Consider the following 14,762-nt stretch of genomic DNA (forward strand, 5'->3'; position numbering starts at 1 on the left):
TGCAAACACAGCAGGAAATGTCCATTCTGCTGAGGAGACATGGCTCAAAATGATCTCATTCTGTCTTAATAACACCTCACACAGCTTCTTCACATTTTGAAATTAGAGATATGCTTTAAGTAGTAAGAATATATGTATAGCAACAGCTAAAGCACAGTAATGTAATCTATTTTTGTGAATAGTTGTTTGACAATTTTCAGTTTCCTTTGTTACAAAGGAAACTCAGAAACACAAACCCAGAAACATTTAGCCAACACCAAAAAAAAAACAGTTTGAAGATGCCTTATGTATCTTACAAACTTTAAAAGCTCCCATGTACTTTACACAGTCTAACTCAAAAAAGAGGAAAGTTGATGTTACCTGCTACTTTTTCGGGGCAGTGGTAAATCCTTCTGGTGAGGAAGACAAATCAGGAAAAAGAGAGAAAGAGGGCAGAGGGAGAGAAAACAGATAACCCATGTTAGATAAATTTCAGATAGGATTAAATAGATGGCAGCGTCTTCAGATTGCAGGATGAATAGAGGAGTTGTCCTTATATTTCTGAAGTGATGGCAAGCACAAACAAAAACATGTTTGACTATGATCAGTTACATCTTAGGAAACGTTACATCTGTGTTACACAGGGTACAATTTCTAAATCCTGGCTATAATTAGATGCACTAAGGAAAGCAGTTTGACTTTATATGGCACTTTCAACAACTTTTTAAAGCTATTTAATTTTTTTTCCTCAGCACATTATTTTTGACAATATTTCTGTTATAAACAAAAGACCTCATTGCAGCTCAATCAGGTTTGAGTCCTAAGCACAGATGGTGCAAATAAAGCCTATTTCTATTTTTACTTTCCTGTTTCTCTTTGCAATAAAATGTGCCAAAAATACGACTCTATCCTTTGTCTTTATACATTTTGTTGTTCACTTAGCAGAATGCAAGCAAGAACAATACTTTAAACAGCTAATAGCAGAGCAAGGAGTCCAATAACAATAGTCATAATATTAGACAATATTCAAAAAACCTAAATCTACTGGCCTAGCTACTGTATGTCCCCTGGCATGTCACCCATAAAAGCAAGCGACAGTAACTGACCAGCTTTACCCAAATAAATCAACAATAAAGTCTTTAAACAATTATACAAATTAACATCTGAGATCAAAGAAGTAACGCATTTTTCCATGAGTGCAGAACTGAAATTACTGGATGCAATTTAGTGTTTAGATTAATTTGAGTTTAACTCCATTCTGATGTTGTCTTTGAAACGTCTCCATTCATGTCTGGGGTGGCTGAAAGGCCGTTTGAAAACCGATCCGTCCTAAGTGCTCTGAGATTTCAAAGCTTCAGGAACCAGCAGGTTGAGTGGAGCCAAAGTCAATAGAAAAATTGTTGCTGCTATATTTATGACATTGGGAAACAACAGCAACGACCCTGATGTGATTAGGTTCTGCTGCAATGAATCTGTACACTGCTTGTTGCCCATCTGTTTGTAACTTAAAACCATTGAACATTCAGTTTATATAACATCAGATGACTCAATTTCTATTGCCAGCCTGCCATACTTTACTTGTCAAGACATTTCGTACTGCTTAATGGCTTTGCAACAACAACAAAAAGATGTTAATGTTTGTGGATTTTGTTTTCACTCAAATGACAGAGAAAGACACAAAGGCATGACTGTGATACAAAAATAAAAGCAAGTAACAAAGAATAAAAAGGCCACAAAAATAAAAATGAAAAACAGGTAAAGCATATTTTGATTTCAGATTGGCTCAGTCAAAGTCCAGCACTAAAACAAGCTGGACATCTGTGGCAAAACTTGAAATTGCTGTTTGCACCTTATCTGACTGAGGTCGTGCTATTTTGCACAGAAAAATGGGGAAAATGTTAAATGCTAAAGTTTTTCCATTTTTCATTTCTTAAAAAACTATAACCATAAATCACTTTACTTTCATTTCATAATTTTGTTCTGGTTTTTGTTAGTCTTTTTTTATTTTTTCATTTCTGAAAAACTAAAATAAAAATAAAAATTTGGGTCTGGAAAATACGCAGTCTCCTCTAGCTGACATTCAGTTAATTAAATTCAAAATGTTAGAGATTAAAAACCACTTAGACTTGCATCATAACATTTTTAGAAGAGCACATCAACCTTTTTTTTTCAATGAGAGTGAGATCATCTGTTATGGTGAGCTCTTTCTGGGATGCTAATACACTACATCATCAAGAGGAAGTAAGCTTGGCCAGGGTGACTCAGAGAGAGCCCCATAGGAGTATTGTCCGTGTGTGTGTGTGTGTGTGTGTGTGTGTGTGGGGGTGTGTGTGTGTGTGTGTGTGTGCGTGTGTGTGTGCGTGTGTGTGTGTGCGTGTGAGTGTGTGCATGCATGCGTGCGTGTGTGTGTGTGTGTGTGTGTGTGTGTGTGTGTGTGTGTGTGTGTGCGTGTGTGTGTGTGTGTGTGTGTGTGTGTGGTAGTGTGTGTGCGTGCCTGCATGTGCATGCGACCGTGAGTGTGTGTTTGGATATGGGGTGATATGCCTGGCTAATGGATAAAGCCGCCAACACCTGCTCCCTCTCAAAGTCTGTCCAATCCACAGACATCGTGTGCGCTGTTGCCATGGCATTGGTCATTGCATCATTTCTATCTGTCAGAATTCAAGTAATAACAATAACACATTAAAGTTTTGAGCATTATTCCTTTACTCGCACTCCAGATCCTTGAATCCAGAAAGTATATATATTCTAGAAGAGTGAAAGAAAATGATCAGTTACAACTAGATGGTTATATCTAGACCTCCAAACGGTTCATAATAAAATCTGCTATTAGTATTCATGACTTTGGACACAATGACAGATGTGACACATTTTCTTGACATATAACTATATAAACAATTTCGTGCCAGAGATGGAGGTCAACATATTCCTACTCCCATATTGACATATTGAAAACCCACCAATAGTTATCGGTGGGTTTTCAAGGGCCCCGGCAGTGGTTTTTGCAGCACTTTGAATGATGCAAGTCAAAGATTTCTACAGCAGCATCCTGTTATCAGGGGCGCAGTAAAGGGGTGAAAAGTGATGACAATTCTAGGGGCCCTGACCAGCAGGGGGCCCTCCACAATTTAATTATTTAGATTTTGTTCATAAAAATACCATTAAAAAAATTGGGATCTTGTCAAATACAAAATTAATCATATTGTATTTTCAAAGATTGGTTTTAGCAGTAAAAGTTTAATGTTACCCCTTCCAGATCAAAAAAACACACATCCGTTTTTTGCCCTGAACTCCCCCCTGGATCTGCATAAAATGGTTATTTCCTGCTTGGAGTGCTTGAGAGTGACACGGTTAGCAGCTGCAGTCAGTAGAAGCTGCGGCCACGAACGATTGTGGCAGTTAACATGCTGCTAAGAAAAGTTAGAAAATCAGGTTTTCAAAAACAAAATAGAGAGGGAGAGAGAGAGAGAGAAAAAGGCAAGAGTGTTAATTTATAACCCAGTTTTTCTCCCAGAGAGGTGGGTAGACTGTGTGAGATTATCAACCATTTAGCATAGTTAGTTTAGCTATAAACTACTGTTTGCCTCCATTTCACTAGCATTTAATGAATTAAGGAAAAAAAATTGCCAACATATTCATATATTTAATCTTTTACCACTTAACAGTGAGTCAGTCAGCAGCAGCTCTAACCCACGTCCCTCCTGACCCGTCCTCTCCCGAGTGAAATTACAGCTGCAGTATGTAACTTTTATATAAATATTTTTTTCACATATTTTTTAAAACTGTCATTATGTTGTGACAATATGGTATGAGAGGTAATCTGCGAAAAATCTATTTCCTCTGCTTTTTCCCAGTGCTAGAAACAACCAGTCAGTGACAGGAGAGTTTTAGTGCTGTCAATCACAATCTCATGTGGTGCTGCTCATTCTTCCTCCCCCTTGATTTGTGCTATGCTGCAGCTAGCATAGCACAGAGCTGTGGAGATTCAAACTGTGAATGCTCAGTTTAGTTAGCATAGCTACCAATGATGGCAGATAAACGGTTTCTTGTAAATGATAAGTCATTTCTCCCCCATTAGCACATTTAGCAGTGAGTGAACGATGATAATTGACAACGCTAAGAGTGTCCTACTTGTTCTGATTGGTTGTTTTGGTCAGAACGGTGCATTACTTTAACCAGTAATAGTAATTCAGGAAGGAGGTCATTGTTTTCACAGATTATCTGTCTCATAACAAACTGCTATGACATTGTGACAGCTTTAACAAATACGGAGAAAACATATTTTTTATTAAAGTTATGTACTGCAGCTTGAATAAAATGCAACTACATAGCATTTTTGAGAAATCTGGATTGCTTTAAGTGTAGTTGCCCGTTGCTTTTGACTGTTGCTCATGGGGAGAGACATTTCAGTAATGTAAAACTAATAGAAACAAATTTAAGCAACCTACTTACATACTGGATGTGGACTGTTGGATGTTAAATTCATGAGCAGTAAATATTGTGCTAATTATCAGAAATAAACCAAAGAAAGCAAGGCAGATGCAAGCATTTAAAATTGTGGCGCTTTTTAAGGGTCAAATAGACTCAAAAAATTGTAACAGCAGCTGAGCAGGGGGGCCCAATCTAATTTTTTGTCAGGGGGCCCAAGATTTCTGGCGGCACCCCTGCCTGTTATAATTAGGGCATGGAAAAGTGACATCAGACATTACTCAGTGTGCCTACTTTTATCAGACCACAACTTCTTTATAAGGAGACTAAAAAAAGGTTTCCAAATGATGATTTCATTTATTAAGGGGAAAAGCTATCCAAGAGTTATTGCTCTGTAAACTTAATAACTGGATACACCATCTTTGGGAGCAACAACTGCAATCAAGTGTTGGCAATAACTAGTAACAACTCACTTTTCTTCCAGATTTAATTTAATTTAATCACAATTTAGAGTAACCAAATAACTTCTTTAAAGTAATGCCACAGCATCTGAATCTTATTTAAGTCCAACTTTTAACTAGGCTACTTCAAATTGTCTGCATTTATTTATTTTAAGCAATTCTAAGGAAGGTGAACTTGTCCTGCTGTAGGGATAAGCTTAATATCACAAACTTTTTGGTGAAATGTTCATAAGCTGCATTGAAGTAGAGTAATTATGGCAAGTTGTCCAGTTCCTGGAGGGGCAAAGCCCATCACAGACTTGCAAGTAAACCAAAATAATCAAGAGACAACTAATAACTAATGAATAAGTAGTGAACTGGATCATCAACATGAACAATACAGCAGTAATTTTCCAACAAAATTACTGAAAAGGTAAACACTCAAAATGTTGCAATAGCTGAGCGAAGGTCCAGACTTCGATCTGATGGAAATGTAGTGGTGGGACCTTATAATTGTATAAAAAAGGTTACTTCAATTTATTGATTATTTATTAACTGGGGTGTATTTGTCTTTGTGTGTGTCTAACTTTGTTCCGTGTATCAACTAATTACAGTTCCTAGAAGTAGAAGTAGAAGCTAAGATAGTAGCTCTCCGAGAGGACTCTGAGAGTCTTTAAGAGTAGCTGCACTTCCATCGACCATATAATGACACAATTTGACATTTTGAAAATAAACGTCAAATGCCAATTAAAATAAACGCTTTAGTTTTCCAAGAAAAGGTTTTGGAGCTAGGATGAGGTCGCTTCACAGTTGGTTTGTACAGCAATAGAAACTTTGCATTATGAGTCACGTGATCGACAACCAGATGTTTCCACTGGCACAAATCACGAAAAAGGAGACAGGAAGTAGCTGGAGGATAACAGCGCAGCATGTTTTTTAATTACTTACAGCAAGAACAAACTTATTCACGTGTGATTTTAATTGCGTTTCTTAATTAATGGAAACACCGCAATTACAAAATTGTGTTTTCTAGACAATTTCCACACATTTGCAATGGACATGCCGCTAATGAGGGTCCTGGTCATTTCTAACATATCCTGACGTATAAACTGAAAGCAGGTGTTCTGTTTTTGCCATTTAACTATAGAGGGGAAACAAAGGACAGACAGCAAGCAAAGGCATATAAATGTTAGTATGCGGGGCAAATGTCCTGGATAAATTACAAGGCGTCTGCTCTGTTTTTATTGACAAACTAACAGCAGGTTGCAAGGCACAGTGTATTCCTTGGTTTAATGATTTTTTTTTTTTTACAAACCCTTAAATTTTGAGTTGTGTCATCCAAAATCTCAAGTCATATATTTTTTTCACATGGATCTTAAAACTGTAATACTTGAATCTTTGTATTTTTTATCTATTTTAGTGATTAGATTGTAAATAACTTATTTTGTTTTCTCAGGCCAAGAAGTTTTAATTTATTCATAAAACACAACCTGGAACTAATATGTTTTTTTTGTTTCCAGGCTTAGCTCTCTAAGTTCAAAGCCAAACTTTTTCTGATTAACACTGACATCAGAAGGACATGTTGAGACAAAACAAAGCAGTGAGTGACAGGACTTGGCACAGAGAACTGGGTCCTCGCAGTGATCGCACTCTTATCCCCTGTGCTAAGCATATTGGAAATGGGCACACGGCCCAGAACAAAAATATTGGACAAATTATGCTTCCAAGTGTGTGTAAATAGAGCACTATATACTCCTACCTCACAGAGGGATGAGACATGCTTTTCTTTGTCAGCGTGAGTAAAAGAGCATATGGGTTAAGCATAAGTGTACTCCACAAACACCTACAGTTGCACAAAGATGTTTTGGTTGAGATGAAATCGACTTGCATCACTCAGACACAGTCATACAGTTACAGTCAAATAAAAATGCACCAATTGATGCTGCAGATCACAGCGCTGATCATCTTTTAAGCTGAACTACTTTCTATTTTTACAGGCTTCATTACAAACTAAATTATTACCCTGAGGCCTTATCTCACATCCAACCAGGTTGGTTGTAGATCAGATTACTTTGTGATAAAAGGAGAGTTGGGCAGCACTCTTGTTTTTATTAAACCATTTTTACGTTCACAATCAAGATAAAGATAAAAAATGTGTTATCTTTATCTTGCATGCTGAAATCTCTGAGCTATTTCTCAAAGATAAAAAAGACACTTTTGTTTTCTAAGCTACATCACTTTGCAACTTTGCAATACAGTGTTATTTAAGATGTAACAAATTAACAGTTTAAATCAAAGGTACATTGTATATTAAGTTTGTTTTTTGGGGGGGGTTTACTGATTAGGCAGAACCGTAAGATCTGAACAGTGTAGTCCAGATCTGGTTTGAGAACATTTGGAAACTGTTTTTTTTTTTTTCTTCTTTCTAAAAAAAATCTCGATAAGTTGCTACATTAGAAATTATCCTGTTAGGATGTTGATGAGTTTGATGTTTTTGGTTTTGTAAAAAAAATATAATCTTTAGATAAAATTAACAACAGAAAGCCTGAGAGACCGCTATACTTTTACCAAAGGCCAAGGATAGAAGTTGGCTGTGGCCCATCCATTCGTCACCATTTCCTCTAATTTATCATTTTTTGTCATTTTGTAACTAAAATTACACTTTAGCTCCTCCCCTTTTATGATTACAACAACTGCAGAAAAGTTGAGGTGAAAATCTTGGGACAAAGTACTTTAAATATTAACTGAGTGAAGGAGTCAGAGACAAACAGCAGACAGTAGCCATGCTTCATCTGTTTAGTATTCTCCTAAAGGAAGTGCATTGAAATGATTGTCATGAGTCTAGCCTGCACCATGCAAAACGTAAAGGAGTAACTTATATTACCTCCTCCAGACTCAGACATCCCAGCCATTTAAACAGCCTCTCTCATAGCAGCTGCTGCCTTCTTCCAGTCCATGCTGCCCCCACCCATCCCACTACCCTCAAGCCTTTCAGCTTGTCCTGCTGCTGGTGGTTGCTCTTCCTCCCTGAGGGCACACAAGGCTCTTAGGCCACCATTAAGTCTTGCTAATGGGCCTGACAACAGCACCACATCCTCAGCATTTAGACCTTCTCTGTGTGAGATATGGATATTGATCAGTTCAGTGAAAATGGAGAGCGCAGACTTGGGGTGGGAGTCAATTTCATATGTGCACAGAGGCACGAATATTGTCCATTCACACTGGAAACTCTGGATTCTGGTAATGGCTGAGGTACAAATGCACAAACTGGTAACTCGGGTATTGTATCCAGAATAACACTTCAAAACCATGGTTTTATATGCATATACAAGAAAGTTTCTTATATATAGACACCTATCCCAGAATGAATGATTTTCTAACTTGCTATTGAACCTCAGGTGAATCATTTCTACAGGGTTTTCTGCCAAATGTGCCTGAATTATCAGTGACCAAAGTACTGTAGGTGTTTAAAAAGAAGCAAAATTATTTTGAACAAATTAAATGCATAACAAAATGTCATATAAAATATGAAATAAAGTTTTTGCTTTAGGCAGACACAATGGTCCATCCTCACAGACTCTGTGGTGTGACTGCAGTCAAAGGTGCATCTGCTAAATTCTGACTTCAGTGGGGTGAACATTAAGGCAGTCACTTATTTTACATTAAATATTTTTATTTAATTGTCATTGTTTTGTAGGAATCAGTTTTCCCTTTGATATTAAAGTTTTATTTGTAAAAACAAAAAAGCCAAAAAAAGACATGTTTTGCTGATAATGATTTATTTGTGAAAGCAAGAAAAGTGGATGAATACTTTTTAAAGGCACTTTAAGAAGCCTTTTGGTTGAGAGGTTAAACATATTCAAGAAGCAAAGGAAGTCCAGTTGCCTTCTACTTCTACAAATGCCATAGGCATTTGGATTTAATATACAATTTTTATTGCAGCTGGACTACTTGTCATTTCTGTCTCTAAATATAAGTTCGTAGATAATGTTTACACTTTTGGTTTATATATTTGGAGAAAAAAAACAGTAATACATTCAAAACATAGTATATTCACTAAAGGTTATCTTGGCAATCTCTTTCCTGCTTGTAAAAGATTCACGTTATTCCAATGTCATCCCTATGCTTTATTTTTGTTTCCACATCAGAATATTGTTCCTGCCAAGTCTCTCTCTCTAATCAGCCTTATTCATCTCACCTGAGCCATGCCTAATTGTCTCCCAGTATCACCTGTATGCACTATTTAACTTCTCCTCAGTCTCTGCCTCCTTGCCAGGTTATCAACAGCCTGGTGCCAGTAGAAATCCAACGGTTCTTTCCTCCCTCTTGTGCCGTTCCAAGTTTCCCACCAATTTCACTTTCATTCCTGCCTTGCCTTACCGGATCTCTACAGCCTTTCTGATATCTGAACTCAAACCTCTTGCTCTGATTCCTGATAACAGATTCTCGCCTGATTTTCTCATTAAGTATACCGACATGAGCTTTCCTGTGTATGACTCCTGCATTTATACTGACCGTGATATTGGTTTTTAGGCTTTAACTGTTGAGTTTTATAAGGTCTGAGATGATTGATGATCTACAAAACTTGGGGTGGGTGGGGAACTAGAGGTGTGCAGATCGATCGGTCACCGATCATAATCGGCCCATTTTCGTGAAAAAGTACATGATCGGCGATCATGGTCTCTTGTTGCCGATACCGATCACCTGCATCTCATTTCGCAGCCTGCCTGTGCAGCTGGTCTCCTCTTTCCTTCACACTGCGCAAACGCAGCAACAAATCCCAAGCGATGTGAAACTATAACACACTGAGTGAATGGGGAAGTTTGCGTGTTGCGGCGGAAAATTGAAGCACGTCAAAATGCATCAACACAACGAAGCTAATACGACATAAAAACAATGCCATACTCGACGGGAGTTTGGCTACATCGAGGCTCACTGCAGTAAAAAAGACATATGGAGGATCAGATAGCAGGTAAAGCAGCGCACAGCTACAAACACTCACCTGGATTAGCATGACGGTCAGAAAGCTAAACAAATAACCCGCAAAATAATTTAAGTCTTCGAGCTGCGATGTAAGACGCTGGTTCTGCTCTCGCTGTTGAACCGCTGCTACGCGCTACAGGTAGTAATATTTCACAGACGGAGCGCCGCTTCTGCTCCACCTGGTAGTGACTCTCACACCGAACTTCTGTTTAAAGCTGCAGCATATAACCTAAAAAATACATTTTACATACATATTAAAACTTTCGCTGTCCTAACATGAGACATAATCTCTAAAAAAAAATAATCGATCTCCTCCCTGTTCTGCATAATTACTCCGCTCAGTCAGAAACAGCCAATCAGAACTAGCAGTAATCAGCTAGCCGCCATGCTAACAGGAAGTTTTCATTCAGTAACTCTGGATTGTTTATTGTAATGGAACCTGTATTTGCCTTTGAATGTTAAGTTTTATACTTGAATTTTTTTTGGCAACGTTGAGAGGTTTTATTGTGACTCTTTGCATTATTTAGCCTCTTCAGAGCCTTCATATGTTTTCAGTCTGTTAAAGATAGTATTACCAATAGCAGTACAATTTGCAGAATACCGGATTTGTTTCGTTTTCTTCTTGGAAAAAGTTATTAAAAACAAGTTTTTGTCTAAATTAAGGTGAATTCCTGGTTCCTTTTTCCACATAATGTAACTGGTAGTGTTTATGATAAAAAAATAATAATAATAATTATGTGATCTGTATCGATGATCGGTATCGGTGATCGGCCCTCATGGGTGATCGGTATCGGTATCGGCAGGAAAAAACCTGATCGGCACATCTCTAGGAGAAACACTAGGTGGACTGACAAAACTGAAACTTCTTGGAAGCTGTCCATTCCTTCACTTCAGTCATACTAGTAGCATTTTAGAAAACGAATGTCATAGGTTAAACACTGTGACGGAATGATGGCTTTGGGCTGTTTTATATTGACAGGATCTTACTTTCTGTGATTTATGGAACTATGACTTTTGCACTCCACCAGAAAGTCCTGGAGGAGAATGCCAAGCCATCAAATAGTTCAAGCTAACTTGGGAATAACAGCAGGACAATGATCCAAAGCACACTAGCAAGTTCATTTGTAAATGCTCAAAATGTCTAGGAGAGGCCTAGTTGATGTCTGAACTTAAATTTGATTTAAATGCTTCAGTGTGATCTTAAAAAAGCCACTCGTGGGTGCTGTGGTGGCGCAGGGGCAAAGCACAACCCATGTATTGAGGCCGTAGTCCTCATCCCGGTAGTCGCAGGCTTGATTCCCGGCCTGGTGACATTTGCCGCATGTCTTCCCCCTCTCTCATAACCCTCGTTCCTGTCAAACTACTTTCAAATAAAGGCCACAAGAGCCAACAAAACCTTTTAAAAAAAAAAACACTCGTGCTTGAAAATCCTCCAGTGTGTCTGGATTATAATTAATCTACAAAAAAATAAATCCTGTTACTACTCCATAGAGTGATGTAAAAGACTCATTTCCAGCAATGGCAAACACCTAATAGCAGTTGATGCCACTTGTCTACAGCTTCTAAATGATTTTCATAATTATTTATATGGTAGCCCTTTTCACCAGATAGTCTCAATCAGTCAACAAAGAAGGGGATTAATAAAATAGAGCTGTTTGTGTATAAAATTAACTGAGATTTTTAAAAGACTTAAGCAACACTTTGGAGCTAACAACGTTTCACAATGAGTTCTGTATTTATTTAGTTAAATCTGGGCAACATGCTAACATGGTTTGGTAGAAATAAAATTGTACGGTATAGTAATTCAGAGAAAGTCTTTATAACATCATATATTTTGACTTAGTGTCCCTTTCACATAGCAAAAGGACAGTATTTAAGTTTATGTGGTAAAACGCATAAAAAAGGACCAACGCATTACTCATGTGTGTAATGAGTAATGTGTTTGGTATGTTGTGTTTCTACAACATACCAAATGTCCTGTGGCTGCATTTCACACCTGAAACAAGTAGGTAAAGAAATATTCTTCATCAACAATTGTTTTGTTTCATTAGTTTAAGTTTTAAAGTGACTACAAAATATCACACCTGCTGGGTTCAATGGTGTTTAGTCAGGGGAGGCAAGTGAGGCAATCACTGACAATGATAAGAGAAAATCAATTTGCTCTCTGTACAATTTCGACATTTTTAAGGTCAAAATTGTTTAATTTACACAATACAAAAGACATAGAAGAGTGAGGTGATGTAGTGATGATCAGTGTGTCACAGACTGACTGATAAAATTATTATATTGAATATCCTTTTGTTTGTCTTAGTATTGTATTGTTGAGCAATATAGAACTAATGAAAGCATCAATGAAAGCTTTTAAAAACAATTAAACTCTACAATTAAGTTAACATTTTAATGGCCGTCTATTTTGGGTTTTGCATTATAAATCTAAGTCCAGAAGAGCTGGTGCTTCACCAGTCAAGAACCTCCCCATATGTTACTGGTTTTGTTGTGATCCCAATTATATGTTCCTAACATCAACCTTGGAATCTATCACAGTATGAGTTTTATACAGCTTCCATTTTCCCCCAAAGTAACCACCTCAGCTTTTTTTTTTCAGGCAATAAGCAACATCGTTGGTTCATTAGCAAGTCGGTATTTGTGTATCATTCTAAAAGAATAAAATAATATACAGGAAATACAATAATACCTGACAATCAGACTAATAAAACTGTAATTTCTGACAAATTACTAGAGTTTAAAAAAAAACTCCTCACCTGCAATCTTCGTCTTCTGATGATACCAGAATCATCCATGGCGCGTGCCCGGGTTACACCTGTGGCGGGTCTCCTTGTTTTGAGTTCTTAACGTAGAGTTCCAAGTCTCGCGTTGCTTCCAGCCGACCAGCACGGTTCACGATATACCATCACAGCTGCACACTTCGCTGAGGGCCCACACCAATTTTCGGGTGAAAACAAAATATACTAAAGCTGTAACGTCATGTTTGTTGTTATAAATAGAAACGCTAAACATAGACGAGGGGTTGGTTTACAGTCAAAAAGACAACCACCTATGAACAAGGTTCATGATACAGTGTGGCCCCTGTGTTCCACCCCAGCAGACAATCCATGCTGTCAGACAAGAACCACTGTCAGGGCTGCTCTTTGGTGGGGAGGCTGCATGGAGGGATCAGAGGGATGAACTGAAGTCCAGCTGAGTGATAGAAACGAGTCTCTGCCAGGATCCCAGACGGTCAGACCGAAGGTTATCACACACCACAGATTAGATAGAACAAACAAGTTTGCAGAGGTCCTCCTCACTTCCAGGCAACGATCCAAGACAAAAACAATTCCTTAGAATCTGTTTGTTGGACATTGAATTCTGCTTCTGTCATCTGTCAGCATGAGGAGGAGGGGGAGGTGGGGGGGGGGATCTTGTGTCTCAGTGATCCTCTCACCTACAAAACACCTGACACCCGAAGTCCTCTTAAAGCGTCGAACCACGTCCAGATTCGTCTATTTGCTCGTTGCATTTATTTAGAGTTCATGCTCGTCGCAGGAGCCTTGATAGTAAGACACATCCACACAATGTTAGAGCACCTAAGCACTAACAACGGCACGGTCAAACACAATCTGCAGCCAGTGTGCAGCGTCCATACGGCAGGATTCAAACAGGACGATCGGTTCTCGTTTTACTTCCCCGGGACGTGGATTTTCTCGTCATCCGGTGAACGGTGCGTTCAGTCCGGGTTGCTCTCCTCCGATGTACCGCCGCGTCTCCGGTTCAAAGGGATCTCAGATTGCCACACAGACATCGCTCCATCCTCGGCTCCAATACCACCCACTTCCTACAATCACACGACGTTTAACCCCTCAGCAACCAGAGGCTGTCAACCAGACCGCGGCAGGCTGAGGAGGTACAGATTGCTGGCTCTCATTCTGGTTGTGACGATGAGGCGGTTCGGCGGGGGGTATGATGAGTTTTCAACAGAGGAGCACCTATGATTTAGACAGAGATGCTGTAACAGCCCATTTTATTTCCATATGCACCAAATTCATATTGAAATGTAGGTCGCATTTTGCTTGTAATAAATAGCAATGCTGTACAACCCAATTTTAGTAATTGTGCCAAGTATGGATTGATCCAGACACAACAGGACTGAAGTATGAGTTTGATCCTGGATCGTTAGGCAAGTAGGCTGAGATTCTAACCGAGGACCCTCTTGTTGCAAGGTAGTAGTGTGTCCCATTCCCATAGTACATTTTTATTACTGGGAATAATTATAACAAAAACAAAAAACACAAGGGAAAGACAGTTTTATTTTTATAGTACCTTGTCACTATTCAGTGTTTTCAAAATACTTTGCAGAGACAAATAAAGACAAAAATAGAAAACAACAATAGCCCTAATAAAGTTCTATTGTAATAAAGTGTAATCAGAAAATGTAAACAGTTAAGTGCTGTACAGATCCAATACATGTAACCACAATTAAAATATAATCCAATTAATGGAACAATAAAAAGTGAATCTTAGGAGTCTTTTTTTTTAAGTAACAAAACAGTCTCTAGAAGAGCATTACAGAACATGTAAAATAGCCAAAAATAGCGGACATCTTTCCTCCTAATTTGATACTTAGTTATGACCAAAAGATTACCGCCGGCTTAGATTTAACAAAAATGGATTGCAAAGTACATTTAAAAACAAGTAATAAAATCTTAAAATCAATTTTAAAAGCTACAGGAAGTCAGTGGAGGGACTTGAGTGTTGCAGTAATGTGTGCAGTAGAGGCAGCAGCATTCTGAACTCACTGCAGGTTCACGATTGATTTCTTTGGCAGACCAGCGAGGAGGGAATTGCAGCAAAAAGGTACAGAAAATAATGAAGGTAATGAGCAGGTGATAACAGGCTACATTGTGCACAAGCCTGATGTTGCAGGTAAACCAAGTG

At 38.3% G+C, this 14,762-nt stretch overlaps 1 protein-coding gene across 2 annotated transcripts in view; it reads right to left on the reverse strand.

Annotated features, from left to right (window-relative positions):
- mast1a (microtubule associated serine/threonine kinase 1a) overlaps positions 1-13,785 on the reverse strand; it is a 71,408-nt gene extending 57,623 nt beyond the window's left edge. The window contains exons 1-2 of one of the 2 annotated variants that reach the window (XM_008415141.3): positions 12,593-13,785; positions 361-392 (exon numbers count right to left, since the gene is read on the reverse strand). In XM_008415141.3, coding sequence (XP_008413363.1) covers positions 361-392; positions 12,593-12,631 — 71 coding nt within the window. In that variant the 5' untranslated portion in view covers positions 12,632-13,785. The remainder of the gene's footprint in view (positions 1-360; positions 393-12,592) is intronic. The other variant, XM_008415149.3, reaches the window with a different exon arrangement.
- Positions 13,786-14,762: the final 977 nt, after the last annotated feature.

This window comes from Poecilia reticulata, chromosome 1 (assembly GCF_904066995.2).
Source record: "Poecilia reticulata chromosome 1, P_reticulata-male-v2, whole genome shotgun sequence".
Classification (NCBI taxonomy): domain Eukaryota; kingdom Metazoa; phylum Chordata; class Actinopteri; order Cyprinodontiformes; family Poeciliidae; genus Poecilia; species Poecilia reticulata.